Genomic DNA, 27,674 nt, shown 5'->3' with positions numbered 1-27,674 from the left:
TTGTGTGTGTGTGCTTGCTGTTATTCATTGTGCATTTGTGTATCCGTGTGAGGTTTTTCCTTGAATAAACCTGTTTATATTTTTGTATGTGTCAGAAAAGGTGGCATATGTGTCCAGTTTTAACTGGAAAAGCACTTGCATAATACCAGGCAAATAATGATCTCTAACTTGGTTATTACTTACATAAGCTTCTTAATTAAATATCTTCGAAGCATCTATTAGTGCTGGTAAATGAAATGAATTAAGTTCCTTGCACATAGAGTATGTTGACCAGTGCGAAACCCTCAGGACCTTCTGTGAAATTAAATATTATAATATAATATAATATTTAATAATAGAGTGTATATATATATATATATATATATATATATATATATATATATATATATATATACTCTAAACAATTATCCAATTTTTTTCCATGGCATTTAGGTAGATACAGCCAATACCATTGGTTGGGACTTCAGGAGCTGGATTGACAGTCTAATGCGTCAGATCAACCATTAATATAATTAGGTAGTGACGGTGGAATCAGCCAGTCGGGGGATCAATTGTGAGAAGGAAAAAAAACTCACTCTAGGCTTTTTTCTTGTTTGTTTAGAAGTTGTAGGTATGTCATAGACTGTGAATACAAGGTTGCCTGATAGCATTTTAATCAGGTGTTAGAAATGGAAAACAGGAGCGGCTCTTTACCAGGAGCCTATACTGTAATATTGTAAATGCAATTCATATTGCAATTATTTTCTATAAATTGAGGTTCAGACATGTTTTTGTTTTACTAAGAAGACCAGAATATCCACTTTTTCTGGTGTGAGGCCCAACCTTTTAAAGTAGTGTCAGAAAGCTAAATAAACTTTGTGTGCTAAAGCTAGACTAAAAGGATACACAATCAGATGTTCCTTAACATTAAATGTACCGAACCTGACTGCATAACTGTGAAAGGTCAAAACTTTCAGTTTAGAAAGTCAATAACAGAACAAGGCCTCTCAGCTTTTTCTGTACTTTACCCAGGGATTTTACAGAAAGACAGTATCTGTAGATCTAAGATTACGTGGTGGAACAGAGACATTTAGTGAGATACACAAGTGCTAGGTCACTAACAGCTTTAAAAACAACTAAAAGGACTTTAAAGTCTGTCCCAAAGAAATAGGTAAGCATTAATGCAAGAGGTCCCTTTATTTATTGTTCCAATAAACTGCATTTTGATGCATTGCTGCTGAATGTAAAAGGCGTTTTAAATACCTCAGTGTCACTGTTGGGTTGAGAAATGTCTGCCAACCACAACAGTGCTCCTGTAGCCAGTAGTCAGGGCATCATGTACTACCATGTCACTACCATATTGATATCACCGTCGTGGCAAGAATGGCCCACCACCCAAATAATATTAGGTCAGCGAGGATCCCCGTCCTTTGATGGGCAGCACAGAAAGGAACTGATAAATATGCAGCAACAGATGGGATATGGCAGAGGTCTTCACGTACAGACCTTTGATCTAGTTTCTGGTCCTGGTCCTTGTAATCACTGGTTACTAATTAAAGTTTTGATGTAACTGATTGGTCACATAGTTGTTATAGCTACCAGTAATTACAAAATACAGGGCCACAAACTGGATTCTAGGTCCAGATTTTAAGATTTCTAAGCTATGGGCTGCCTACAAGGTCATAGTAGAGATAAAACGGTCAATTCAATCCATTGTCCGTAAGTCCGTAGACACCTGCTTATACAGTGTTTCTTCAGAAATCAAGGGTATTAGTAGGAGGTTTCCTCTTCCTTTGCTGCAGTAACAGCCTCTGCTGTTCTGAGAAGGGTTTACACTGCATGTTGGAACATTGCTGTGAGGATTTGACTGCATTCGGTTACAAGAGCATTAGTGAGGTCAGATACTGATGTTGGATGATTAGTTTTGCATTACAAACACCACATTAACCCATCCCAGAGGTATTCTATGGTAATCCATTTTATTAGTGATGCTTTTCTATAGAGATTATATATGTTGTCTGTGCTCAATTGTCTTAAAATAGCTGAAATCAGTCATTGGAAGTGGTTTCTTGATACATTTGGGCATGTAGGTGGACCTACTAAACTGACACCTATGTATAATGAATGTCATCCCATGTGTAAAAGGAAAAAAGTTGCATATACCAATTAAAACTCACCTGTCACTGATGCCAGTGTTGCATCATGTATATGTACTGTGCTGATATTACTTTAGCAAGGTTACATGAGTCATGTGGTGTGATCATGTTATCTGAAAGCTAGTGATAAATTTAATCCTCTCTCCTGTTAAATACCCTTAAGCTGTTCTGAGAAACTGTCAGTCAAATTAAGAAGTGCTCAGTAAGTGGCACATGATCAGATTTAAACAGGTGGCACATGTAACTTCACATGGATCATCGCAAGCAAATATCAAAATATTTCACACACACATAGGTGTGTGTATATATATATATATACGCATTTATGTTGTATGAGAAGGCATGGCTTACAGTCAATGTTCCAGATTATCCCAAAGGTATTCAGTGTGGTTGAGGTCAGGTTTCTGTGCAGGCCACTCTTAATATGCCTACACACCTTTTCGGACTCATAGTGCGGAGTTGTCTTCTTACAGTGGAAGGATGGACAGAAACACTTGTGGATTTTTTCAGATCTGAATCAAGTGTGGATTTTCTCATCCCCCTAAAAGAAGAAATCTTTAAATGCTGTTTATCTGATGGTGACAGTTTTGGTGGTCTACCAGGCTTTGCACAGCTGTTAGGGTTCCCATTTTTAAACTCCTGTTTTTCTCACTTATTTTCCATAAGCATTTTGATTATTTTATATCTAATCTCATCAGAAACATCTCATGAAAAATAAATAACTTGTACTTAGTGGCCATTTTAATTGGAAATGAATTAAATGACCTGCGCACAGTACTGTGTCACTCACTCCAAAGTTAATAATCAATATCAACATCATGTATAATCAGTGTGGACAGGATTCACTTTAAATGGAGATGATCTATTATCTATGTGTACATAATGCAGGACTTCCTGCGGAGCATTCCAGGCAGCCTGTTACTGTCAGAGTTCTATGAGAAGTGGATGGCCACCATGGATATGTCTGATGAAGCAGATGGCAACCAGTTGAAGGCCATTCAAAGGTACTTTAAATTTACCTCTCAATCAGGAATTCAGAATCTCAGAAATCCAGAGCTATAAACTGTTAATCACTGATCTTTACGCCTGTCTTTCAGTTTGGTGGTGTCTCTACCCCCTGAGAATATCCTGCTTCTAAAGCATGTTTTGGCAGTGCTGTATAGCATCCAGCTCCGTGCCCAAGAGAACCAGATGAATGCCTTCAACCTTGCCGTTTGCATTGCTCCCAGCATGCTCTCTTCTCCTGCACCCAGCAGCCCAGAGATGGAGGGAGAAGGAGCCAAAAAGGTGAGGTGGTCTTCCATTCAGGTTACCAGGCACCAGCTTTGTTTATCCAAATACAGCTCATATGATCCATTTTCCTTAAGTTCAAGAATACAAAATATTCCATCTTCTCTTACTAATCATTATAAAAAATGATTAAATAGACAGGAAAAAGGAGTGTCTTGTTTCAAGTAGAAAGTTCAAGAAGAAAGAAATATTGACTGGAGGATTCCGCTGTTATTAAAGTAATAAATTTCTAGATCAGTTATAATAATGATCTAAATGTAGGCTATATATAAGCTGAAACACTCCTGTTTCTGCTGGGCTGGGATCAAGGCGACCTCTTTTATTGATCATCACCTCCCCAGCCTTCACAGGGAACTTATGAATATTTGTTGCTTTCTCCCTTATCTCCTGTTTCATTATCTATTATCACATAACAATTGCATTTGAACCAGACCTGGAAGCAGTGCTTGGAAACAGCTTTGGGAAAAAGCCCAAGACAGCATCAGAAACATCAATATGGTGGTATCGAGCATCCCATCACCTCTGAAATGTGTTGGAAGTTTACATTACAGTATTACATATGGAAAAACATGAGACGTCCATAATTGTGAACAAGAGATTGAATAGAAGTTTCAGAAAAGAAGAGAGAATTCTTCTCTTTGAGTAGTATTTTGTTTAAAAAATTGTTGAGATCTAGTAAATTTTCAGAATTTAATTTTTTTTTACACAAGACAAGACAGCTTGCGGCGTATTCTGTGTTGGTTTATACTTTCAAAAGCTAATTTCATACACTGTGAAAGCTGTCACCCTTGGTCCTCCATATATCCACTTTCTTGTATAAGGCTCTCATTTTACACATTTTGTTTTTGTTTTGGAGATGTTTTTGAGCTAGTTGCTGGAAGCAGCAGCTCACTGGGAAATATTTCAAGCATTTCCTTCAGATTCTTGAGGTCAGTGCCATTCTCACAGTATCCGTTATGATGGAGCTCTCGCCTCTTGCGGTTTGTTTGGATATGCGTGTGGTGGCCTGTGTGTTGCCGCTCAGCCCAGAAATTTTTAGATTTCAACATTCCCCAACGACACTGATCTTGGCTTCAGCACCGCCTAAGTAAACCATTGCAAGCACACACTAATCTCTGACTGAATTTATGTGCAAGTTCTTTTTTTTTTTTTTTACTGCAATAGCAGTTATTTTTCTTTGAGGAAATCGTAAAAGCCTGGGATCCTGCCCTCCAATTCATCTCTTTCACCAGCTTTTGTAACGTGCTGGTGTACAATTACACACTGTGCTATAAACTAAAGGCTTTGTGTCTAGGCTGTTGACCAATGCCGTTTGACTTTTAACTTTTTTAAACTGAGGGCTGTTGTATTTTATTATTTATTTTATTCTTTATTTTAATTTAAGAAGAAGTGTACATGCTGCAGTTCTGTGTGAGGTGTATGATAAGGGTGCATCATATTGTGATTGACAGATTTTTAGTTACTCTGTATTCCACAATTTGTATACACGTGCGCTCACTGACTGAAACAATTTGTTTTTTGAATGAATGTTTTTCCAAGTATCATCCGTCCTTGACATTTTTATGGTTGGCACTTCTTCTTTCCCCAAGAGACACAGACTGCAAACACTTTTCAGTAAACAACTCAGAAATCGAAACAGAATGTTGATGCACATCTGTTGGGTTTAAACAGAAATCAAACCAGAATAAATGTAGCCTAAGCATCCCCTGTTGACATCATCTTGCTGCTCAGTGTGCGTTTCATTTTTTCCTAATCGAGAAGGATTAGTATACAAGAGATTTACAAACAAAGGTGGCTTCCAGGTCTGAATTTCTCTGCATTTTTCTACAAAGAATTAACCTTTGAGACCTCAAGAGGAACATTGAAGTCTCGAGATTTATTAATTGCATTTAATTTCCATTGAATTCCCAATATCTACATTCTAAGTAAAAATGTTCCTTTTTTTTGCTATATATACCAGCTTTTAAAAGGTTGTACAAATATAACCATCTACAACAGGTACTTAATCATGGTTAATGACTATTTAACATGCAAATAACTAATTAAAGACTCGTTCTTTGAGTTGAATCATGGTTCTACATAAATGATGTTTTGTTGGTTTTCAAAGTGAAAATGAGTTAACACATCCTGTAGAGAAAACGGCATTTCTCTGCAAATGTTAGTGCACAATTCCTATTTATATCCAGGGCTTATAGTTAAAATATATCTATTATAAACATTCTTGTCATCTCTTCTCAGGGCTGTGACTTGACACGGTTAATGATTGAAAATTGCAAGGCAGTAATGGGAGAAGATGTGACCACACTGTTTGATGGGTTTCCTCAAAGATGCAGTGTAGATGGTCATGGTTCAGGTAAAGAAACCTTCCCAGACTCTGTTTATATTCCCAAACGATTTAAGCCATATGCATATGTACATATTTTTCACAAACTGACTCCGTTTTCCTTTCTGTACAGATGTGTCCTCTTACCAGATGACAGACTCTTCATATGACAGTCTTGAGAATGAACTGAATGATGACTCTGGATCACCCTTCCAGCCCATGCAGAGGTCACGAGGGAAGCCAGACAGTCGCAGCTGTGACTCAGTGCTCACCCTCAGTGACTGTGATCTGGACCAACCTGAAACTGACCCAGACAATACCCTTTCCACTCACCTCTTGCTTCCCCCACTAACCCATACTGTAAAAACTAGCCCAGCAGTGAGCCCATCCTCTCCTCGCCCCCATTCCCCATGTGAGATACCTGCATTGTCACAGGGAATTCGTCAGCTGAGGCGTTGTTCCGAGCCTGCCATCTGGAATGCAACCTCATCTTTGAGCAAATACCTGGAACGTAGAGGCAACCGAAAGGGCAGCTATGATGGTGCAACAAGCCAAGGCAAAAGCGATGCAGATGAGATGTTTGCCAAACATTTGAAAAATTTGAGGTTGGAGAAGCAGGACAGCTCCGGTGAGAGGGATCAGAGTGAAAGGGTTGTCCCCCGACGACGAAAAGAGCAACTTAAACCTCCACCTCTGCATCTAGACACCAGTTGCTCAAGTCTTTATTCTCCTGGGGCTTCCCCAACACGATCTTCAATGAGCTCCCTGGATAGCGCATTCTCTCAGCACTCAGCCGACTTTGCCAGACCATGTACCCAACCTGTAGGTAGCTTCAAGGCAACAGTGAGTTCTTCTCCTCGATCTCCTGGCATTGTGTCCACACCTTCACCTGGCCCAACAGTTCCTTCTCCAAAGGAATCTCCACCTAAGGAGAAATTTGATTGGAGTCAACTGAGAAGTAGTCATGGGCTACACCCAAACACGTGGCTCAAGAAAGACCACAGACTGTCCTTGTCAAAGGACAGAATTGGCCTGGAAGATGAGGAAACTGGCGATCCACATCTCCAATCTGAGGTTTCCTCCAAGATGGGCCACAGTAAGGACAAGAGAGGTCAAGAGTTGAGCATTTCAACTTCTATGAAAGAATCTAACAGCCCTCCTTCCTATGAAGAAGCCATGCTCCAGACACAGCACAGCAGGTCAGTTTATTACCCTGCCTCTGAGAAACCATTGACAGTCAAAGATCTGAGAGAGCTTCACAACCAGGCTTGCTCTGTGCGCAAGACAGCAAGGTGTATTCAAAAAAGCACATATAACCCGACAGCAGGTGAGAACAGCAACCTGCCAAAGTCATTGTTCTATGGGCAGAGTGGTCGATGTTTGGCAGTGCACAGACAGAAATCATACTCCCTCATTCCTGTCGAAGAAAAGTCTGATGGATGTCATCCCAGTCAGCGACGAGCATCTGAACCTGGAGCGACTTGCCTGGGGTTGGACAGGGAAGCTGCAAAGAATCTGGAGCATCTCCATAGGCAGGCTATAAGAAGACAAGATGGAAGTTCCCTCTCTCACCCTCATGGACTCAAGGTGTCTGATGTGGAGCCATATGACCAGGCTAGTGAACCCCAGTTTTGCTTGTCCCCTGCTGCAACAAAGGCTGTAAGGGACTATTTCTCTTTCCATGGAGGTGAAGACACCCAAAGTAATCTAAAGAAGAGTCAGGAAGTGGCACTGGCTGTTGTCCATGGCAAACGGGAATGGATGAGGAGGTGCAGTGACCCACGGCTGGAGGACTTTGAAAAAATGCTTTTTGCAGAAGAGTCTTACGTTTAAGTGACTGGCCGTTTCCCAGATTCAGTCCCAGAGTGTTTCTCCCTGCTTCAACCACACCTGAATTCATCTGTTAATTATGGATTGTATTTGGTGTGTTGAACTAATTAAAAGGTTCTTGATGATCAGGAAATCACAGAATATGCTAGGTACTCCAGGACTGTGGAATTAGGGAAATACTGCTGTAAATATTATGATTGGAAGCAGGTGTGGTCTGGTGTATACGTACTCTGCCATGTCCTTGTAAATATAAATGTAATTCTTTTCATCATCTTATTTGTAATTGAGGACATTCCAGTCTTTAAAGGCAACTGTGATTACTTGCTGCACTTCTTATAAGCTTCTTGATTATCATAATCATCAATCCAATCAAATGTATCAAACGCAATGCTACATTAGACTAGGTGTTTGCATTAACTTACTGATTAAATAACAAAAAGCTGTGGTAAGTAAAATAAAAATATAGACTGAACATAAACATAGACATTGATGTTTATGATAGATTATGATATTTATGTTTCCAAAACCACTTGGATCCTTAATTGATACTCTGTTTTCAGTAGATTTGCAGCGTAAGTATAGATGTAGTATAGATCCATTCATACTGTTACATCGAAACAAAACTGGTTTTAGAATGGTTAGTTTTAGTAGATTAAAAGGATTAATATAATGCTTGGTGTTACAAACCATTACAGTGTGTAGATATGTAATTAGTTCTTTGTTTTCTCGTGCAATTTTTGTGACCACTAAGGTTTCCTGCATTATTAAAAGAACAGTTTGGTGAGAAAACACATTTACATGATTTTCTACTTACTCTAAATGCAGTCAACCCACCAAGACATGATTGGTGTCCAAATTTTGCCCCTTTAGAGCTGGAGTTGCTAAGCTAATGTTATCTAACATTGGAAATCAATAATCACCCAAACTATTGCTGTCAGTACATGCCCCACACTGCTCTCACTCAGGTTATAACCACATCCAGGTTGTAATTCTGGTTGCACAGGTAAGTTCTTGTGGTTTAGAATACAGTGTGACTCATTATGAACTTATCTGAAGGCGGAATAGTACCAGAAAGTAGGATGCTATACAGAAGACAGTGTATTTAAGATTAAGTGACCCTTATTAGTCCCACAACGGGGAAATTTCACCTCCGCATTTAACCCATCTGGGCAGTGAAATACCACATACACACACTATGAGCACACACACTAGGGGGCAGTGAGCACACTTGCCCGGAGCGGTGGGCAGCCCAATCCGCAGCGCCCGGGGAGCAGTTGGGGGTTAGGTGTCTTGCTCAAGGACACCTCAGTCATGGACTGTCGGCCCTGGGGATCGAACCACCGACCTTCCGGTCACGAGGCCGGTTCCCTAACCTCCAGCCCACGACTGCCCTATTTCCACTGTTAGGTCAATCCCTGCTCTTTTACTAGCTCATTACTGTTTTTAAAAGTTTATGTAGATTGTCAATGTATGATAATGTATATGTGGAATCGTTTTGGGTGATTACTTGATTACTGACTTCCTGCATGTATCACTGGCCTAGCAGCTCCAGTGCTGATCTAAAGAAGCAAAAACAAAATGTTTTGACTGATCAACTAAAAAATCATGTAACATTTTTTTTTTGGCCAAACTTTTCCTTTAAGTGTAAATAATCAACTTCCGCATTTTCAGTAGATTTTGAACTTAATGGCTAACGTTACATGATTAAGACGAAGGGCAGTTTGTCACATATATGATGTAAATTTCTTACTTGATAGATGTTCGTATGAAAACAAATAAGCCAATCATAAGTTTGTGTGCAGTAAGAGAACATCACATCTGTAAGTAGTGCTTTAGACATATATTTTTCAAGAATCCTAGACTATGAATAGTTATGGTATGAGTGTGAATGAATGCTGTGTGCATAGAAAGCAGAGCCAAATCGAAAATGTCTTAATGTGCAGAGTATTTTGTTTTTCAAAATGATGATATATTAAGATATTTCATATTTTTTCAGTGACGTTGCTGCCAATCCTTTGTACATGTTTTACCTTATAGGGTGATTATGTGGAACATGGTACCAATTGCATATCTATATATTAAATACTGCACCTCTGCCTGTCTATGTTTATATGATGTTTGTGTCTGTGTTCATATGATGCTTTTATTTATATTTATATTTACATATAAAGCTTCAAATAGTGTCTTAAGGCTATATTGCATTTATAAACATGCCTTTGCAGCTGCTGTCTTAAGAAGGTATTTGCAATCGCAACAGACGACTGGTCCTATGTATCTTGTGGATTGTAACAATCATAATAAAATGTCACATTTATGAAAAAGATCACCTCGAGAATATATGAATATTAGCCTTTCGGTTACACATCTGTACACTTTACAGTGTTACTTCATACAGTGTGATCATGCTGTAGGGATCATTCTACAGAACTGGTTCAGAATTGAAAACTCTTAACTGACTTGGACTGACTAAAATCTTTGCGAGTGACTCTACACCTTAATTATGTTTATTATTTGAAAATAAATGAATGAACAATTGTAACATTACAGAAACCTCGCCAGTTGTTTCGGTACTGACTGTTTTGGCTCTGACAATTTTATCTAATTTTGAGAAGAACTCAAAAATGCTAGCCAGCACATGACACCGCTTTAAACTGCTGTACAGACACAAAATCATGTTTTTCATTAAAACAAAAAAGTTTCGGTAGTGGGAATTCTTAATGTTACACGTTGATTTTCTGGCTTTGGGACATGTTTACTTCAAAACAATGGGATCTAACTGCTCACCATGTGGCCATGAGGGACAGGGTGTCACTGCTTTAAAATGCAGGGGTGTGGCTATAATAAGGCTCCGTCTACAGACTAAAACTCTGTGTTTCAGGGGTGACATGAAAACGTGGAGCAACAGGTTTTTTTTATTTAAAAAGCAAATTAATGATAAATCTAAATCTTTTAAATGAAATGAAAAAGATCTTATGAAAAATAAACATGCTAAAACTGTCAGTTTTGCTTTCTGTATTTTAAATGTAAGTGTATTTTCACAAGTTAAAATCTAGAGGTTAGGGTTTGACATGAACACATCTCAATAGAAAGTCTAAATATATATTATTATATAATTATATAATAATATATTATTGCATATATTGTTGATTATATGATTATAGCAGTTATTATTTGGCCATTAAAGAACAGGGTGAAAGAGGCCTAACAAAGTATGCAGAGAAACAGAAACACTACAGTCTGTAATTGTTGAACTACAAAGTGCACCTCTGGATTATTGGAGTGGACCTAATAAAATGTACAGTGAGTAGATATAAGGAAGTGTATGTAATGCTCAGTGGGCATTCATTTAGCTTATTAAAAAAATCTCTCAAATAATGCCTTGATAAGTTTGTTGGTCTACTAGGTCTTGTGTGTTTGCTAGGAGTCCCATTTTGACTTTCAATCATTGGTTTGAACTCTTATTCACTTCTTTTCCTTTGATGTTCCTCTACTTTACGCAAGTGAAATATGTGTAAAATCTCCTTTAGCAGTTTTAGAAGCACCTGAGAACAAAATCTGCATGGAGTTAAGAGTGTGTTTGGGTAACTGCTTGTGTGAATGTTAGTGTCTCTTTGAAGGGGAACATAAGCTGCATTCCCAAAGCCAGGCAGGAGCCTTATTTGTGTTAGTGCAAAATGGAATGGTCTACCAAGATGAAGTTCTGTCATCAGAGAGGAAAACTTGATCGAGAAAATACGATTGATGTGAATTATGAACTGGCAAACAAAGCAAAACTGTTAAACTCACTGACAGTACTTGGATTTTGTACCCTGTATTAAGTTGACACCCTCTAATCAGATACACAACTACAGAAGTATATTTGACTATAAATTTTACAGGCCTTCCTAACAAAGTGTAGTAGCTGGTTTCATCTGTTGATCTTTCATCGGGACAGACGTATGCAAAGAATTATGGATGACAGAGGAAAATAAAATGTGTGCTGCATTTCTCTGCTGAGTTTGTAGGATCCTTCTGATTGGAACAGCCTTGGATGATGTAGTGGTCTAGAAATGCAGCCCACCTGGACCGCAGGCGAGCGTGTGGATCGCAGTTATAATGTCAGTGAGTGCTTTCAGAACAGCTTTAGTTAAGATGATACAGCTGGAACTGGTTGTTTTTAAGTTTGGAAGGATGGAAGTGTTCAAGTGGCAGAAGAGTGCACAGAAATAAGAGTGCACTAATTAAATACTGATACTGACGGATTTGATTTGATGCTATACACATTGCTGGAGGTTTTTGTATAATTTAAATATTAAATATATGAAAGGCTTTGTTCCAAAACGCATCATCAATTCCAAGAGATTTTTTTTTCCTTTTTGTTGGGAGTGAACTTTACACGTACAAGCAATATGAATGCCACATTATGAATAATACCACCTGTATCAGCTATGACAAATAACTTTTACCTATTGGCTGTTTTGGCTAGAAATTAGGTAAACAAAAGATTTGTTTCTCACATCATATATGTGAACCAATATAGAGTCATATGCAAAAGTTTGGCTGCTAAAATTATGTTTTGTTGATTTTCTAAGTGAAAACAAGTTAAACACATCCTTAATGGAGAATATGCTGGAATATGCCGTTTTTCTGCTAGTTTTAATGAATGATTTCTATTTATTTCATAGGTTTCACATTTTACAGATAATAAAATGTAAATATTTTGTGTTTTTCCACCAATATGGTCATTTTGCATTAAAATGTGCAGACGTGTTTCCTCTGTTCTAACTTATTTCCACACTTATTTTGACCAGGGGTGCCCAAACTTTTAAGAACTGTTTATGAAAGAATATTTTTATCACTACATTCAACATGAAAAATCTATATTTTGGTAAATGGCTGTCCTTCAATGTTAAATCCAAGAAACAGTATAAAAAGCAGCTGTTTTTCCAGAACTTCCAGATTACAGTTTACATCACAAGCCGGTAACACGTCTGTGAATTTGTGAAAAAGGAACAGAATTATCCTTCCACAACAAACCCTCTCATGTACTTGTCACTTCGCCAAATTCCATCCTATCTAAGTCACCCGCAGCTGAACCTTTCAACCGGACAGATGAGTACAAACATCCACAGCCATGCTTTGTCAAAATATTTGTAGTTATGCAGCTCAGGTATTTTTGTAAAGTTTGAATAGTTTACAGTGAGTTGAACAAGGTTGGCTGAACCAACAGTGGCAATTTGCTTTCAATAACAGCAACCACTTCCAAGTTTTTCCAAGTGTGGAAATCCTGTTTGATGGTGCTCTGAATCATTTACTACAGAATTTTGACATAATTATTAGGCTAAGCTCTGATATTTCACTAATGGAAAAAACTGATATGACCTGGCTGTAAAAAGAATTTGTCTGTTCATCGACTAAAAGCAAAGTGGAACCAATACTTTCTTTACATTGTTCCATGTTTCTGCATTAGAAGATATTTGCATAATTAAAGGTTAAAATGTAAACAGTGTCATTTAGAGTGGTTTGGTCTGAAATGCTCTGCTTTAGTGGCGGTGATAGGAACCAGACGTAGACGTCTGAAGAGTTCAGTGCCTCTAAAAGCTTCCTCACAGAAAGTCATTACATGAAATGCTTCCAAAACATGAGGTACTGACATATAAGATGAAAAGTAATTTAGAAAAAAATCTCCCATATTAATGACACAGCTGGTTACTGACTAATTTAACAAGAGGGCAAAAAAAGATATAATTTCTCTAACTAAAGCCTGTGTCCAGTCCATTGTCAGCCCCCATCTGTTCAAAAGTGTTCCCTTCACCCCGTCCACAGGGAGTTCACCTGCCTGTTTTCTTATTAAAATTTGACATGGCCTTCAAAGCTGACATTTCCTGCTCACTCAGAGCCACTTCCTCTTTTATGTGAATGTTTGGCATGGGGTGAGTGACCTATAGGGGCCGTGGGGAATAGAGGATGAGCCGACTAGCTAGGGCTTCCCCACAACCCATTGAATCACTCTTCATAGCCTTTTATCTTCTGACCTGAGACCAGAAGTCATTCATATAAAACTTGTCAAAGCAAAAGGAGTGACATAGCCTTGGAATTTCAAATTCAGGCAAAGACAAAAATAAACTCAGACACTGGTTCTATATGGTTTAAACAGTCCCACTGTATGACTTAAGTTGGTTTCATATGGTTTAAATATGGTCTCTTTAAAGGGCTAAATTTGGTTCTATAATGGTTTATAGAGTCCCACTGTAGGGTTAAAGTTTGTTTTATATGGTTTATAGAGTCCCACTGTAGGGTTAAAGTTTGTTTTATATGGTTTATAGAGTCCCACTATAGGGTTAAAGTTAGTTCTATATGGTTTATAGAGTCCCACTATAGGGCTCCATGATATACAGGGCACTTGTTGCTCATAATGGCCATCTTAATGATGCACAACAGCTGACACATCTGACTGACACAAAACCACACGATCCATTCCTCGGCCAATCATTATTTGATGAGAAGTTATACAAATTTTACTAGTGAACAGTAGAGATGTACCAATATTGAAACGGTGGGAAGATGCTAATATCACTATATTTTTCAAGAGCATACCAGCCAGTGGCAATTAGCTATTAGTCAACCAACTTTAACAGAACAGAAAAGAAAGGCTGTTAAGAAGGATTTGGCAACATAAACTCTACATGTATTTTTGTACATTGGCTTTGATTTACTTTCTTGTGTATCCCTGTGTTTACAGAGAATGCTACCAAGCAACTCTTACCACGACATGAAAATGAATCAATAAAATCGGACATTCAGTTCAATAAAAGAAAGGGTTTGAAAGAATTGGTTTAACAAGAGCACCTTCAGACCAGTTAGCCAAAAGTGACTCTTCTCCTTTACCTTCACAGTTTTTCAGCGCCTCACTAACATTTCTAGAACATTTTCCATGACTGGAACATAGTCAATACATTTCCAAGTTTTTCCAAGTGTGGAAATCCTGTTTGATGGTGTTCCGAATCATTTACTAAAGAATTTTAATCAAATTCAGTTGTTGTGAGAGCAACAATTACAGTCGTAGTATAGCATTCAGTAGAATACTGTGGTTCAGTGGATGTAAAATCAAATATGACAGCACTGGTGTAATTATAAAGACAGTCATTTATTTTATATTTAGGTAATAAACAGCAAGTGATGCTCCATAGAAGATTACATAAAGGCTGTTCTGCATTATTAGTATACTACTTACACTCTCACTACTGTCTGGTAAACAGATTATAAACTGCATGGGGCCCTTCTTGTGGGTCCTTACACTACATCCCAGACTCTGTAGCCACAAGGCAATGGATTAATACCATTGCACCTCTATTTGCCTTCTCTTTAAATCCCTCATTTTACATTGGTATATGCTAATTACATGGACGTAGTAGTTATAGGCAGGTGAAACCGAAGCTAGGCAGAGCCATCTGACTGTCTGATATCCGCCACACTCTCAGGCAGACGTACCGTGACACCATCTAGGGATTTTGTGAGGCAAATCTGGCAACCCAATCGGGACCTATGGACAAAAGACAAAAAGAGAAGAAATAACACTACAATTCAGTTTAATTCATGGGAATCCAGTGTGACAATAGTGAATTTAAATGGAACTTACAGTAAGAAAGACAACATGTGTAACATATCTTCCTGTAGGAGTGCGATGATGACAACTTTTGTGATAAATTTGTTGTTCACAAAATATCCACTTAGTGAAATTATTATTTTCAAAAGACATGAAAACTCAAAGGTGAATTCCATTGATTTAAAATCATTCTAAATTATTTTAAATGAATCTAAACTGCTGCATAATTCAGTCACTGAGATGTAATCCAAGTCATTCAGAGAAACTTCCCAACAGTAGCGAAGATACAAACCAGAGATGGTCACATCTACAAAGCAAATAGAGCAATTTTATTTACTATCCAAGCAAAATAAAAAATCTGAAAAATGTTTTGTTTGGGTACTATTTTGGTTTACAACTCTCCATGTACCCTCGTGATTTTTTTTTAAGAAATATATTTTAGGTCCAAGATCTCAAAACTATTGTAGAACAATGTCTTAGACATCAGACAACACCATCATAACCATTTCATGTTATATTCTTCTAGGGAGGGAGGTTTTAAACACTTCAGGCATCTGGTTCCCATCACCACCACTCAGCAAGTTTATTGAGAACAGAGAATTTCACTTCACATTCTGTATGACTTTGTTTACATCTTAAAGATTGAATTATGGACAAAATTGAAAAGAAAGTTTAAATAAATGACTGCCAGATTTTAAAACTAAACACACTGTGATCAAATGCCATTCAGACACATCTGTGAATGTTTCTTGAGCTTCATTCAACAGGCTTTGCTGATTACATTCTAGACACAGAATCTTGAACAGTGACTCAGACTCAAGTCTTAACGCGGCGCATTATTAAAACCCTTCTTTCAGACCTTACGCGTGCCTTTGGCTGTCAATTTGCAACCGTTCTGTGCAATCATTTACTGCAATGCCAGTCTCTAAAAGCTTACAGTGGTATTAGGATCACTATGGCTGCAATTAGCAGGCCTATTACTAAAACCATGCATCAGACAGACGTAACAAAAGTGCTATGTGCATTAAATGCAGTGCTAAAGTAGCGGTCATCAGTCCTCCTACTGGTGATCTACTTTGCAGCAAAGTTTAGTTCCAGCTTGCATCTAACTTGCTGCCTCCATTTACCTAACACTACAGCTTCTGATTCAACCTATCAGGGATTTCTGAAAGGCATGTCAGGCATGTCAGATTGTGGTAGGAATAAGAGTCAAAAGGATGGTAGACCTCCAGGAGCAGGGTTGGTGACCACTCTTTTAAGGTAACTGGCTAAATTATGAATGAATTTTAAAAAGACCCCCTGAACACATCCTAAGAGTTCCATCAACCTGGACTTGTATAAGAAATATGCTATTTAGCTTGGAGAAAGTTCCCTAGAAACGAGACCATTTTAGGGTTTTACTTACAGAAAGGTTTCAAAGTACCCGTGAATATCCTTACATTTTGCAAACTTTTCTAATTTAATATGAAATATTGAAATACCACATTCTAATATTGAATTTAGGAGGTATGGAAACATCCCTTCAAATAAAAAATAAAGGTAAAGCGTGGAGAAACTAAATACTGAAAATGTTTATATTACATTTGGTTGTTGTGGCTTTTTTCTAAATATACGCATTTCCTGTTTGCTCATATTAATGGCCATTTTGGCTTGAACTAAACAAACAAATGGCAGGTTTCTGACTTTTGCACAATATTGTACATATTTGAGACGATTCTCTTAATTTTGACCATTTGTCTCATCACCCGATAATTTAGGTCTGCCACACATGATTTATCAGGCATGTGTGTTCCTTTAGTTTCAGAGGCTTCATGGAAAGAGGTGCAGTTTGTTGTGAGACAGTTGCATGGATGTATGATGCAAATAAAGCAGATTCTGTTTTATTTATTACTCTTTTACTAACATTTACCATATATTAACAACAGCAGCTCTACCTAAATGCCCTTGCTGATGAAAAATATTGTAGTTTAGGCTACAATCTTTACAAAACGTTTACAAAAAGACAAAGCTTCCACACACAAATGAATACCAATGTAACAAATATTCTGAATACTTAAATTATTCATGCAAGCCCTTATCAAACATGTAATTAACAGTTCAGCTGATTACTGAAATATATGTTGCTTTCGTGTGCCCCATTCATTCAACCGGTGTGTGAGTGAATCAGGTGGTATTGTGGTGTCTGACAAATTGGAAAGACAACCTTTATGATTTACACATGTTCAGTGAGTTTGGAAGTGCAGCCTGGCAGAGACCAGCTACAATTTATTCATATTTAACACTTTACACATTTTGTCAACAACTGACAGTCACAGCACAGCCCAAACGCACTTGCTGATGAAATATATGGTAGTTTAGGCTGCAATGAGGGGAAAGGAGACAAAGGGCGAAGAAGGATATACTACTAGATCACTCATTTATCAACTGACTCAAGGCTCAAATCTGACACCAAGTTCAAGGCCAATTCTTCATGAACAGAAATGCAGAGTGAGAGCTACTGACTTATCAGCATTAACTTTTAAAAGCTCCGTCCTAGAACTGAAAGAACAAAAAAAAGTTGTAAACTTCACCATTACATAACAATAACCAGACAGAAATCTTTAAATTTGACCGTGTTGATAAAATCTGATCAAATGAACACTTTCATGAGGAAACTGGGCTAATAGACACATTGTCAACGCAATAAAAGAACAGCAACAACAAGCACAGCTCTGTCCACACACAATCCACAACGCAACCAATAAGGCATTAGGCACTAATCCGACTGTTCTATTGACGGTGATTAACAATCTGCTTCATTAGTAATCTTCTTGTGACAATACAGATCAGCTCACGCAGACACAAACCCAAAGTCTGGATAGGTGAGACTTGAGGTCTTGTAAAAATCCATTTACTTTCTAATTTTTGGCATTTCTCTACATGGATTCCCTTAAATTAATGAATTCTGAAAATTGAATAATCGAAATCTTATTCTTGTCATCTTAGTCCAATTCTTGATTTACTTTACTTTCACGATAGTCCCACTACCCTGACCTAATTATTTCCCCTGAATTCTCCTCTGATGGGAGTACTAGGGGCCATTCAGTGGCATTGTTTTAATCAGGCTTAAAGGTAGGTTTAAATTAAAAGTTAACATCTGGAGTGAAACAAAAGTAATTCTAGCAGCATTTTACAGCCTAAAAAATGTGTGTGTGTGTGTGTGTGTGTGTGTGTGTATGTGGTGTGCTTTGAGTTTTGCTTTCTGAGCATTTTTGCCAGATCTGTGCTTTATAACAGAGTAACAGCGTTTTGTTAACTGGTAACACAAAATGAATATGCCATGCTGCATTTTCCAGCCCTGTTTCTGTGCAGTCTCAGTATATTTATCTCATCTGCTCCTGGCTACCTACACTTTCTGGATGTCAGCCAACATGTAAATATAACAGAACAGCCATGAGTGATTATAAAGCAGTAATAATCATTTTCTGGAAAGATTAATGTTTTCACCTGGTGTGAGATGCAGTAACTGAGATACAAACTTAGTTATTTCCTTCTGGCATTTGACAGTTCTATGACCATTTAGCTTCACTGTTATTGCAGCCTGTAACTAAGACTGTACATCATACTTTGACCATTTACAGACATAACATAAGAAATGATGAAGAAACAAGTGAATTAGTATGTTACAGCACTAATACCACATCAATTTAGCAGAACAGAAGCAATAACACTAATATTATAAAACCCTACAATGTGTGCAGTGACGCACTGATTGTTTTATCTTACTTTTACTGTAATGGGGATTAGTGACAATTAAGGTTTTCAAAGTTCAAATCTTTTTAAGGTTTTACAAATCTCACCAAAAAAATGATAATGTGCATTTTTATATCTAAACAGGTATTTACATTTATATCTATGTGCACTTAAAATTTCTTAAATAGAGTTAGTGTTATCAAAGCTTTTAATTCCATTATTAAACTGGTTTAATAAACTGGTTCTGTTGTTGCTGGTCTGACTGCATCATTTGACTGGTTGTGCCACCTGACTTTTCAGACTAACTTCAAATTAAACAGAATTAAACATCTATTAGACATCGGTAGAAAACTTTCTCCTTGAATTAGATTACTTACATTTTTTCCCCAAATAAACGTAAAAAGTAAGCTTTTCAGTTAGTTGTGTACTTTTAAAGTTGTCTTATTTTGCAACATAATTTTTTTTTTAAGTTTTCAAACACAAAATCAACTACATTATCAACATACATGGCTGGATGGTTTTGTACCACCTGACATTTTTAGACCTTTGGAGGCAAAAAGAAACAAAAACTTTATATGGGGGCACTGAAAATTGTTTCAGATAAAAGAGGTATTGTTTAGTAATATGATATTTAATTTATTTGTTAAATTACTTTTGGGAGAAGTGATGGACTTGGATATTTTTTAAATTATGAAATAATTTTTCCATTTATTTCCAACTAGTTAACACTACAATTACTAACTACTTAATATAACATCTGCAAAATCAGCATGTAATCTTTAGATTATTTGAATTTAGGAATTCAAAACATTGTAGATCCCATATATGCACACATTATCGTTCAAAAGTTTGATATCACTTGTCATATTAGTAATTGTTGTTTTATCCAAGAATAACTACAGTGTAGATTGAAATATTATAATATAAAAACGACAGTGTATCTGAGTCATTCAATCACTATTGAATCTATAGATCTGTTCATCATTCTGACACATTGGAAATGTCTTAACTCCTCTGAAGTGCCTTCTTCCATTCCTACTTGAACTGAGTTCAAAGATTTTCATTTTTATGTGTAATTTCACTATTTTGTAATTTCTGCAGTGAATCTAGGGCTCTGAGTGGTAATCTCGTCCACTTCTTCAGTCACTTGTTAAATCTGAGAATAAAACACTATAACAATGCCAGTACTTCAAACGGTCCATATCAGAGATAACCAGATTTTCCTTTTTCTTTTTCAATGTACAAAAACACTTGTTCAATTTTCATTTACATATTTATATGTATATTCTAACACATTGAGTAAAACCGACTTGGGGAAAGGACATTGGCTTGATACATTTTTGCAGAGAGAAATGTATTAAAGTGCAAAAAGAAAATACATTTGCCAAATATTGAATGTGAATGTATTTAACTCAACAGCTAGATGTGACGTTTTACTCAAAGTTGTACTTTGCAGATCTCGACATTCCAATTCCTGTTATGGTTTAAAGTTAGGTTATTTCTCTCTGACACCTGTTGGCAGTAACTAATGGCAGTGAGTTAATCAGTGAATTATTATTATTATTATTACTACATGTGCCTTCTCCACACTGCCAAAAATACAGAATCTATAAATTCACAGGAGGAGGTCCTTGTGAATCTTGGGGACATTTCAGTGCCAACTGTCATATGGTGTCATATGTGTGGACGATATGGCAAAAACATAATCATACAATATTTTCATGATAGACTGCAAGTACCATGATGTTTAGTTTTCCCTGGGTTCACCAATGAGTAAAATGCAGCAGCAAAGCAGCAGGGCACATTTAAATATATATATTTAATTTACAATCACTTCAAGTTCAGCACTTGCAAAAATGAAAACTAGTTTAGAATAAATAGGATGAAACAAGTATAACTTTAAAAATTGGTAAAATGTGACAATACTGATCCACATTCAGGTATAAGATGCAGGCCAATATCAGCAGAAAATGCTATATTGGATATCAAAAGGACAAATAATGAACAGGATTTAATATAAATGTCCATACTGGTTTTAAAAGTGCCATCTCTAATAAAACAGCTCTATACATCTGTAAATCTGCTTTATTTCACATGTAGTTGTTCAGCATTCTAGAGGTGGCGATGCCCATAACAAACTCGATACCATCGAAAGCGATACCATCACTGCTCACCCACACCATGCCACTAACATTGGTTAAATTGGTCATTTTGTGCAGCTCTCAGACCAACTCCCCCTTTTTAAGTCCCACCCATAAACATTCAGAAAAACTTAAAATAAATAAATAAATAAATAATAAATTTAAAAAAACAACTCACGTGTCTGTAAGACCATAGGCAAGATCCAGCATATCCATCTCCTCGTCACTAATAGGTCCTAACTGTTTGTAAATCTCTTCTTCAAAGATGACATGGCAGGTGGAGCAAGCTAGAGTTCCCTCACATGCACCTGACAAAGAACAGAACAGTCATAAAGAGAAAAAAAAACTAAAACCGTTCTCTGACTTTAAAGTTGTAAAACACAAACAATTATTTGTGCTTTTCTAAACGGAGACTTACTGCACTGGTTATGTGATTTCACTTGTTTTCCCAATTACGCACACATGTGCTCTTCTATAAAATTACTAATACTTGAAATACAATAACCTCAATATATTACACACAGCTTATTTAGTTATAGATATAAGAGCATTAACAACACTGGGCCAACACTTCAGAGAGATATTAATGGACACATATTCTATCTATATTCCTATTTTATACTTTTCCTTAGAGGCCCACTTAGTAATGTTTGTGTGGCTATATGTATCAAAACAGTCCTAATTTAATTTAATTTGATCAACTTTAGATTTTAACAGCTTTATTATTATTGTGCTTGTAACACTAACATATGTACATGACCTCTGTTCTGATTGGCTGCCATGTGTTATGTCTCTCTCATATATATATATATATATATATATATATATATATATATATATATATATATATATATATATATATATATATATATATATATAATTTTAACTGCTGTAGGCTGAATCTATGTAAATGTGTTATTTATAAATATAAAATGTTATTTTGCTAGTTTCCATATATGGACAGCGTGTACTGGGTAGTGAGTGTATGTTTTAAAACATTTGCAATGTTTACATACAACACTTTTTGATGCTATGGGCAAGTTAAGGAAGAAAGTGCTGCAAAAGAAAAATGTGTGCACCTACCGAACCCATCAAAGTCAAGGTCTTGATCCACCACAACATCTAACAGAGATTCACCAGGGGAGGCCTTGACGGTAACTTTCTCTCCATCTCGATTGACGAAATTAACAGTCACCTTGTTTTCTGACCTGGTGAAAGAGAAATAAAATATGTTAAACAACTGGTCAATATGTGTAACTTTACTACCTTGTAACCCAGTCTTCAAAGGGTCAGTGTGACTGGACGCCCGTTATAATCCACAAACAAATAAAAGTGATCGACTGTCCCGAAATTCTACCCCACTACTATTGAGAGCATGTCGCCCTCTAGTGGATGAAAGTACAAAGAACTATTTCACATTACAAAGTTCCACCTGTTTTTTATTCTTCAAAGGCTCTCAGAAAAGATTAACCACAATTTTTGTATCAGTATGTAATTTAAAAAAGCCGCTGAAAACCAAATCATATTTTGATCAACTTTGTTTTTCATGATTCCACTGTTTTTACTTACCTTCATTAGTGCATTTATTTTTTAATGTTATTGATATTTTTATTACTTTATGTATTTACTTATTTGATATTATCATTATTTTGCTACCTTATAATACCACAATGCTTGTTCTTTTTATATTGCTTTATATTTGATTTGACACTGAGCTGCATTTATGTGCAGTGTATGTTTATTTGCTACATAATATTATTGTTATTATTAATCTACCTCTGATGGTCAAGCCAACATGTAAGGTTTTCCTTTTCGTTTAAGAAATAAATCATGGTTTATTCAGACAAATATAGCTTGATTTGATCCGGCCACCATTCCAATGTAAGCTAATGACACTACAAACCCCAAATACAGACTCTGATGCTGAAACTAACATTAATGCACAATATTTATTCACTGTTCTTCTGATAAATTCCTATCCAAAAAAGCCCCCAGCCTTGTTCTTTATCTTATAGGTAGGCAGGTAACCAGTTCACAAAGGGGATGTTTCTGCACACCCACATAAAGGCATTTGCATCACACCAGAACTTATTTAACTACCAACTAAGACACAAAGCGGTTATGTTATGGGAATATGAACTTTAACTGATTTAACAATTTGGGAAACAAACGTAAATAATGAAATTACTTAAATTAAATTCAAAACAGGCTTTAATAAAAAAAAAAAAAAGAAATTGATGTCTTTGTACTATTTTCAATTACATCTAGGGTTTAAGTGATTTGCACATCAGTGCATGTTTTTTGCACAGCGACCCAACTTTTTTGGAAATGGGACTGTAGAACACAAGGAATATAACTTGTACGTGGCTTTACGCAGGCAACTCTACTACACCTTAAACATAACGGCAGAAACTAAATGTAAAGTGGTGAGAAACAGGCATTTGGTCAAAAACTATTTTAGTCTGACTAACTGCTCTTGGTCACACAACTATAGATATAATTTGTAAAAGTATTTGCACTGCTAGCTACGGTAATAGAGCCAGAAACAACAGCTTTAACTGCAATGAACAATTACTTTACTTGGAAATGTATCACTGAAACAAGGGTCCTTTTCTTTTAAGCCATAATGCAACTTACCCTACGAAATGTAACATAAAAACTGCTCAAACTCAACTGACAGACTCTGCAACAGCTTTGTTCCACAAGTGATCACGTTTTTAAACTCACAAGGACTGATCTAATACCACCAAACCCACCCCCCACCCCCCACCCCCAACTACACACTCACCTCTTTTGATGCTCTACTTGCACTATCTGGAGCATTGCTACTACTGTGTTTACACTGTTTTTCTACCTCAGTAACTGCTGTGTTTATGTTTGTCATCTGACTGCGAGACTCACAGATCACAGCATGTTAAATATCTCTGCAGCTTATTCCACGACCTCATGTCCAGAAACGTGTGCTGTGTCTGTGCTGCACTGTCCTGTCTGTTTACTGTGTCTAATGTCTGTTTAATTTATGGGATTTATTACATTGTTTCTTGCTTAATTTCTGTCTGCACGTTCGCACTTTGTACTTTTTGTCCTTTGTTGCACCGTGATGTTCCTGGAGGAACGTAATTTCACTCACTGTGTACTTGTACATAGACGGAATGACAATAAAAGCCTCTTGACTTGTATCTGTAAACTATTTTATTACTGCAGGGACGCCACAATTTGTCATAATGTAACACTGACATGAAAATGTTTTGAAGTACCATCATATTATATTTTATCGACATCACCCAGCCCTACTATGGAAGAATTATATGTCTAATCTTCTTGAAGTGCTACTGCTAGATGTGCCCGTTTGTCTGTCCACCACTAACAACAACATGAGGAGATCAACCAGTTCTGTGGCACGACCAGGTTGACTAGGGTCATGAGAAGGTCTAGGAAATCAATTCCTTCACACTAATCAGCTGCATCTCCAGTGGAGAAGAATTTATGCCAAACTGATAAGCAGTGAGTACAGCGGACAAGCATGAAACGCAATGCCTACATGCATTCATCAGTGGCATGCAGAATATGTGCCAAACTGAAAAACAAACCCTCCATTACTCGCTTTCACGTCACTTGAATGCTTTACTGAACAACTATACAGGAGGATTTGCATTTTAAAAATGAAATGCAAGATTCAATCCACCTTGAAATGTAATGCTATGGCCTTCCACCGCGTAGTAAATAGCTACATCAATGGATCTTTCACTTTGGCACGTTTTCGCATGTTACAGTTTTAACAAAACCTCATGTTTGCATTGCATTCCAACATTTTTAAGTACAAACAGAGATGAAAACAATGTAATAGAGGTTTTGCTTTTCATTTGAGCGAGTGTTCCGCAGGTCACCTACGGGAAACATAATGTTATGTGTGCGTTATATTTCACCGTTTTCCTGTTAACAGACTTATAAGGAAGGCTGGCTCTTTTGTAGGCGTCAAGCTGGACTCTTTGGAGGTTGAGGCAGAACAGAGGACGCTCAACCAGCTGTTAGCCGTCTTGGACAACACCTGACACCCTCTGCATGCTACACTGGATGACCAGAGAAGCACATTCAGTGGCGTCTGTTACAGCTGCGTGGTGTTAAAGTGCGCTGTGTGAGGTCTTTCTTACCTACGGCTGTAAGGCTCTACGACAGTTCTCCTTACTGCAGAGATGGTACTGATGTCCTGCTATCTGAACTGTGCTGAACCACATCACTGCATCTCCTCTTCGATTAATACACACTGTGCAGTCCATCACAACTTTTACTCTAATGACACTTTCACTCTGCACTTTACACTACAATACTGATGCACCTCAGAGTTAGTCATGTCTATAATATGAGCTGTTAGTCTACCTCATACCAACCAGTGCCTGCTGTCTTGTAAATACAGCGAATCTGTCTCATATGCCATGTAAATAGATTCGATTTTAGAATAGAATTTATTTCACTTGTACTTTAACTTAGGTACCTGTCCAGGGTGTATCCTGCCTTCCGCCCGAAGACTGCTGGGATAAGCTCCAGCACCCCGCCGCGACCCTGAAGGAGAAGCGGCTTAGAAGATGGATGGATTAACTTAGGTCTACATTTATTTCTATTTTGCATTTTTCTGCATAGCATATGCAAGTTTGTGTGTAATTATATGTTTTGCACTGAAACACCGCAATTTCCCTCCGGGATCAATGAAGTCCTATTTATCTCTCTCTATAACCGCATTTCAACGAGGCAAATCTGTTTAAAGTACTGCATGGCGGAGAGCAACACAGCTGTGTTTCATTTCAAGGTGGATTGTATTCAATTCAGACAGAAATCCAGCATTTTATTTCTGAAGTGCACATCCTCGTGTGTTGTTTTCAGTAAAGAGGTTACACGGAAGCAATGCTGCTTTTCATTTTAGCATATACTCTGTATGTCACTATGGAAAAGAGTGCACTGCATTTCGTGTGTTTACACTGTAGTGATTGCTTTTCAGTGTGGCACAAATTCCTCTCCAATCGCTGAGCACAGCCTAACCTGACAGACGATTCTAGGCACGATAAGCTACCTTCACTCTCGGTGAATGTAGACAGGGCTTCTTAGTGAAGATGAAGCTTTTTCACTTTTACATTTACATTTATGGCATTTGGCTGACGCTCTTATCCAGAGCGACTTACAGTTTGATCATTTTACACAAGTAGGCGAAGGTGGTGTTAGGAGTCTTGTCCAAGGACTCTTGCCCAGGTGGGGGATTGAACCTTAGTCTACAGCGTAGAAGGCAGAGGTGTTTACCACTACACTACACCAACCACGCATTTGGTTTATTTCTAATTCATTCATAAAAAGAATAAAAATAACGTGTCACTGATTCTCCCTCGGGCAGCTGCACAGTACCAAGTCCCGAATGGATGGGAGTGAGTGAGTCGGCGGTCGAGTCCTGTTCACTTCTGCACTCCCCAAAACACAACGCGTCCCTTCCCTCCTTTTATATATTCCAGCTCTACGCTTTGGTAATAAAGCTGTCCTTGAGCTCGCCATCACTAAACTTACACAAAGCTAATGTCGGTGGCTCACGTCTTCTAGCCGGTTTAGCCACCACAGCTAGCGCCCAACAGCGAACTTGCATGTCAAAGTCCAAAGCCGCTTAGCTTAGCTAGCTAAGTTAGCTAAGTCACTAGCTGGCTAGGTTAAGCCAGAGAAATGCCCCCTCACCCGACTTACCTGAGGGGCTGCACGACACTGGAGGAGGTGATTTCTCTCCTCTGACAGCGATCTCTGTTCAGCTCAGGCAGTCTGGTCAGTGAAGGTAAAGTCCTCGAAAAAGTTTTGCTGACTGTGGAGCAGCTCCGCCGCGGAAGACTCCAGCCGGCCAGCGTCAACCTCCGTGCCGCTGCTGAAAGAGACATCGTCTTCAACAAGCGTTACGGAGCCGTTCGCTGAGATGATGAGCAGCGGTCCTCTGCAGTTAAGCCTGGTGAATTTGCTTCAGCCGGCTGTATCCTCGGGAAATGCTCGCCCGGTCTCCTATCGCCTGAGCTGAGCGGCGCCAGCAGTGCTAAGTGCTGTTAGCTCAGCGCAGAGTTCAGTTACCTCGCGGATCACATTGCGTAACGCCTTAAAGATAACGGCCGGAGCGCGCGCGTTCACTATGAAACAGGGTTCGCAATAAGGATCCCGCCTCCTCTGCGCTTTAGAGACGTATCTATCTGTCTGTCTGTCTGTCTGTCTCGGCTGTGGGGCTACTGGCGTTATTGAACAGAGCGCCAAATGATCGAAAACGTTATTGGACGCAGCGTCAATTAAATTGTCCAGCAAATAACCTCGACCACCAGTACTTCCTGACTGTCATGAATGACACCTGGACAGCCAATCACAGACGAGTGGGCGGGACATATGGTGGTTTTATGACCTATCAGCTTTCAAGATATGAATGAATTCCCTACGTCACAGCCAACTTCCAAGGAGGGTTCATCCCCCGCAATAAGCGACACTGACTGTCCGTCTCAGTGAACCGAACCGGTGTGTCGACTCACGGACAGCCGAGTCAAGCACAGCCTATACAGGAATGTCTTAGTGCTGAGGCACCTCGTGTCAAACGACACGTTTTGTTGATTTTGTAAGTGAAGATAAGCACTAAGCAC

The 27,674-nt window shown here is 37.9% G+C and overlaps 2 protein-coding genes across 2 annotated transcripts in view; one reads left to right on the top strand and one right to left on the bottom strand.

Moving 5' to 3' along the window:
* LOC108434729 (rho GTPase-activating protein 20-like) overlaps positions 1 to 8,800 on the top strand; it is a 41,770-nt gene extending 32,970 nt beyond the window's left edge. The window contains exons 12-15 of the mRNA XM_017710071.2: positions 3,024 to 3,139; positions 3,233 to 3,422; positions 5,664 to 5,778; positions 5,882 to 8,800. Coding sequence (XP_017565560.1) covers positions 3,024 to 3,139; positions 3,233 to 3,422; positions 5,664 to 5,778; positions 5,882 to 7,581 — 2,121 coding nt within the window. The 3' untranslated portion in view covers positions 7,582 to 8,800. The remainder of the gene's footprint in view (positions 1 to 3,023; positions 3,140 to 3,232; positions 3,423 to 5,663; positions 5,779 to 5,881) is intronic.
* Positions 8,801 to 14,683: 5,883 nt separating this feature from the next.
* LOC108434718 (adrenodoxin-like) lies at positions 14,684 to 27,376 on the bottom strand. The gene is made up of 4 exons (XM_017710059.2): positions 26,755 to 27,376; positions 22,120 to 22,244; positions 21,215 to 21,344; positions 14,684 to 15,100 (listed from the first exon to the last, which is right to left on the bottom strand). Exons 1-4 carry the CDS (start codon positions 26,937 to 26,939, stop codon positions 14,995 to 14,997), a joined length of 546 nt encoding a protein of 181 aa, XP_017565548.1. The 5' UTR covers positions 26,940 to 27,376; the 3' UTR covers positions 14,684 to 14,994.
* Positions 27,377 to 27,674: the final 298 nt, after the last annotated feature.

The sequence above is a fragment of the Pygocentrus nattereri genome, chromosome 12, assembly GCF_015220715.1.
Source record: "Pygocentrus nattereri isolate fPygNat1 chromosome 12, fPygNat1.pri, whole genome shotgun sequence".
Classification (NCBI taxonomy): domain Eukaryota; kingdom Metazoa; phylum Chordata; class Actinopteri; order Characiformes; family Serrasalmidae; genus Pygocentrus; species Pygocentrus nattereri.
Note: the sequence above shows the minus strand (reverse complement) of the source record. Positions and strands in the feature narration are given on the sequence as shown.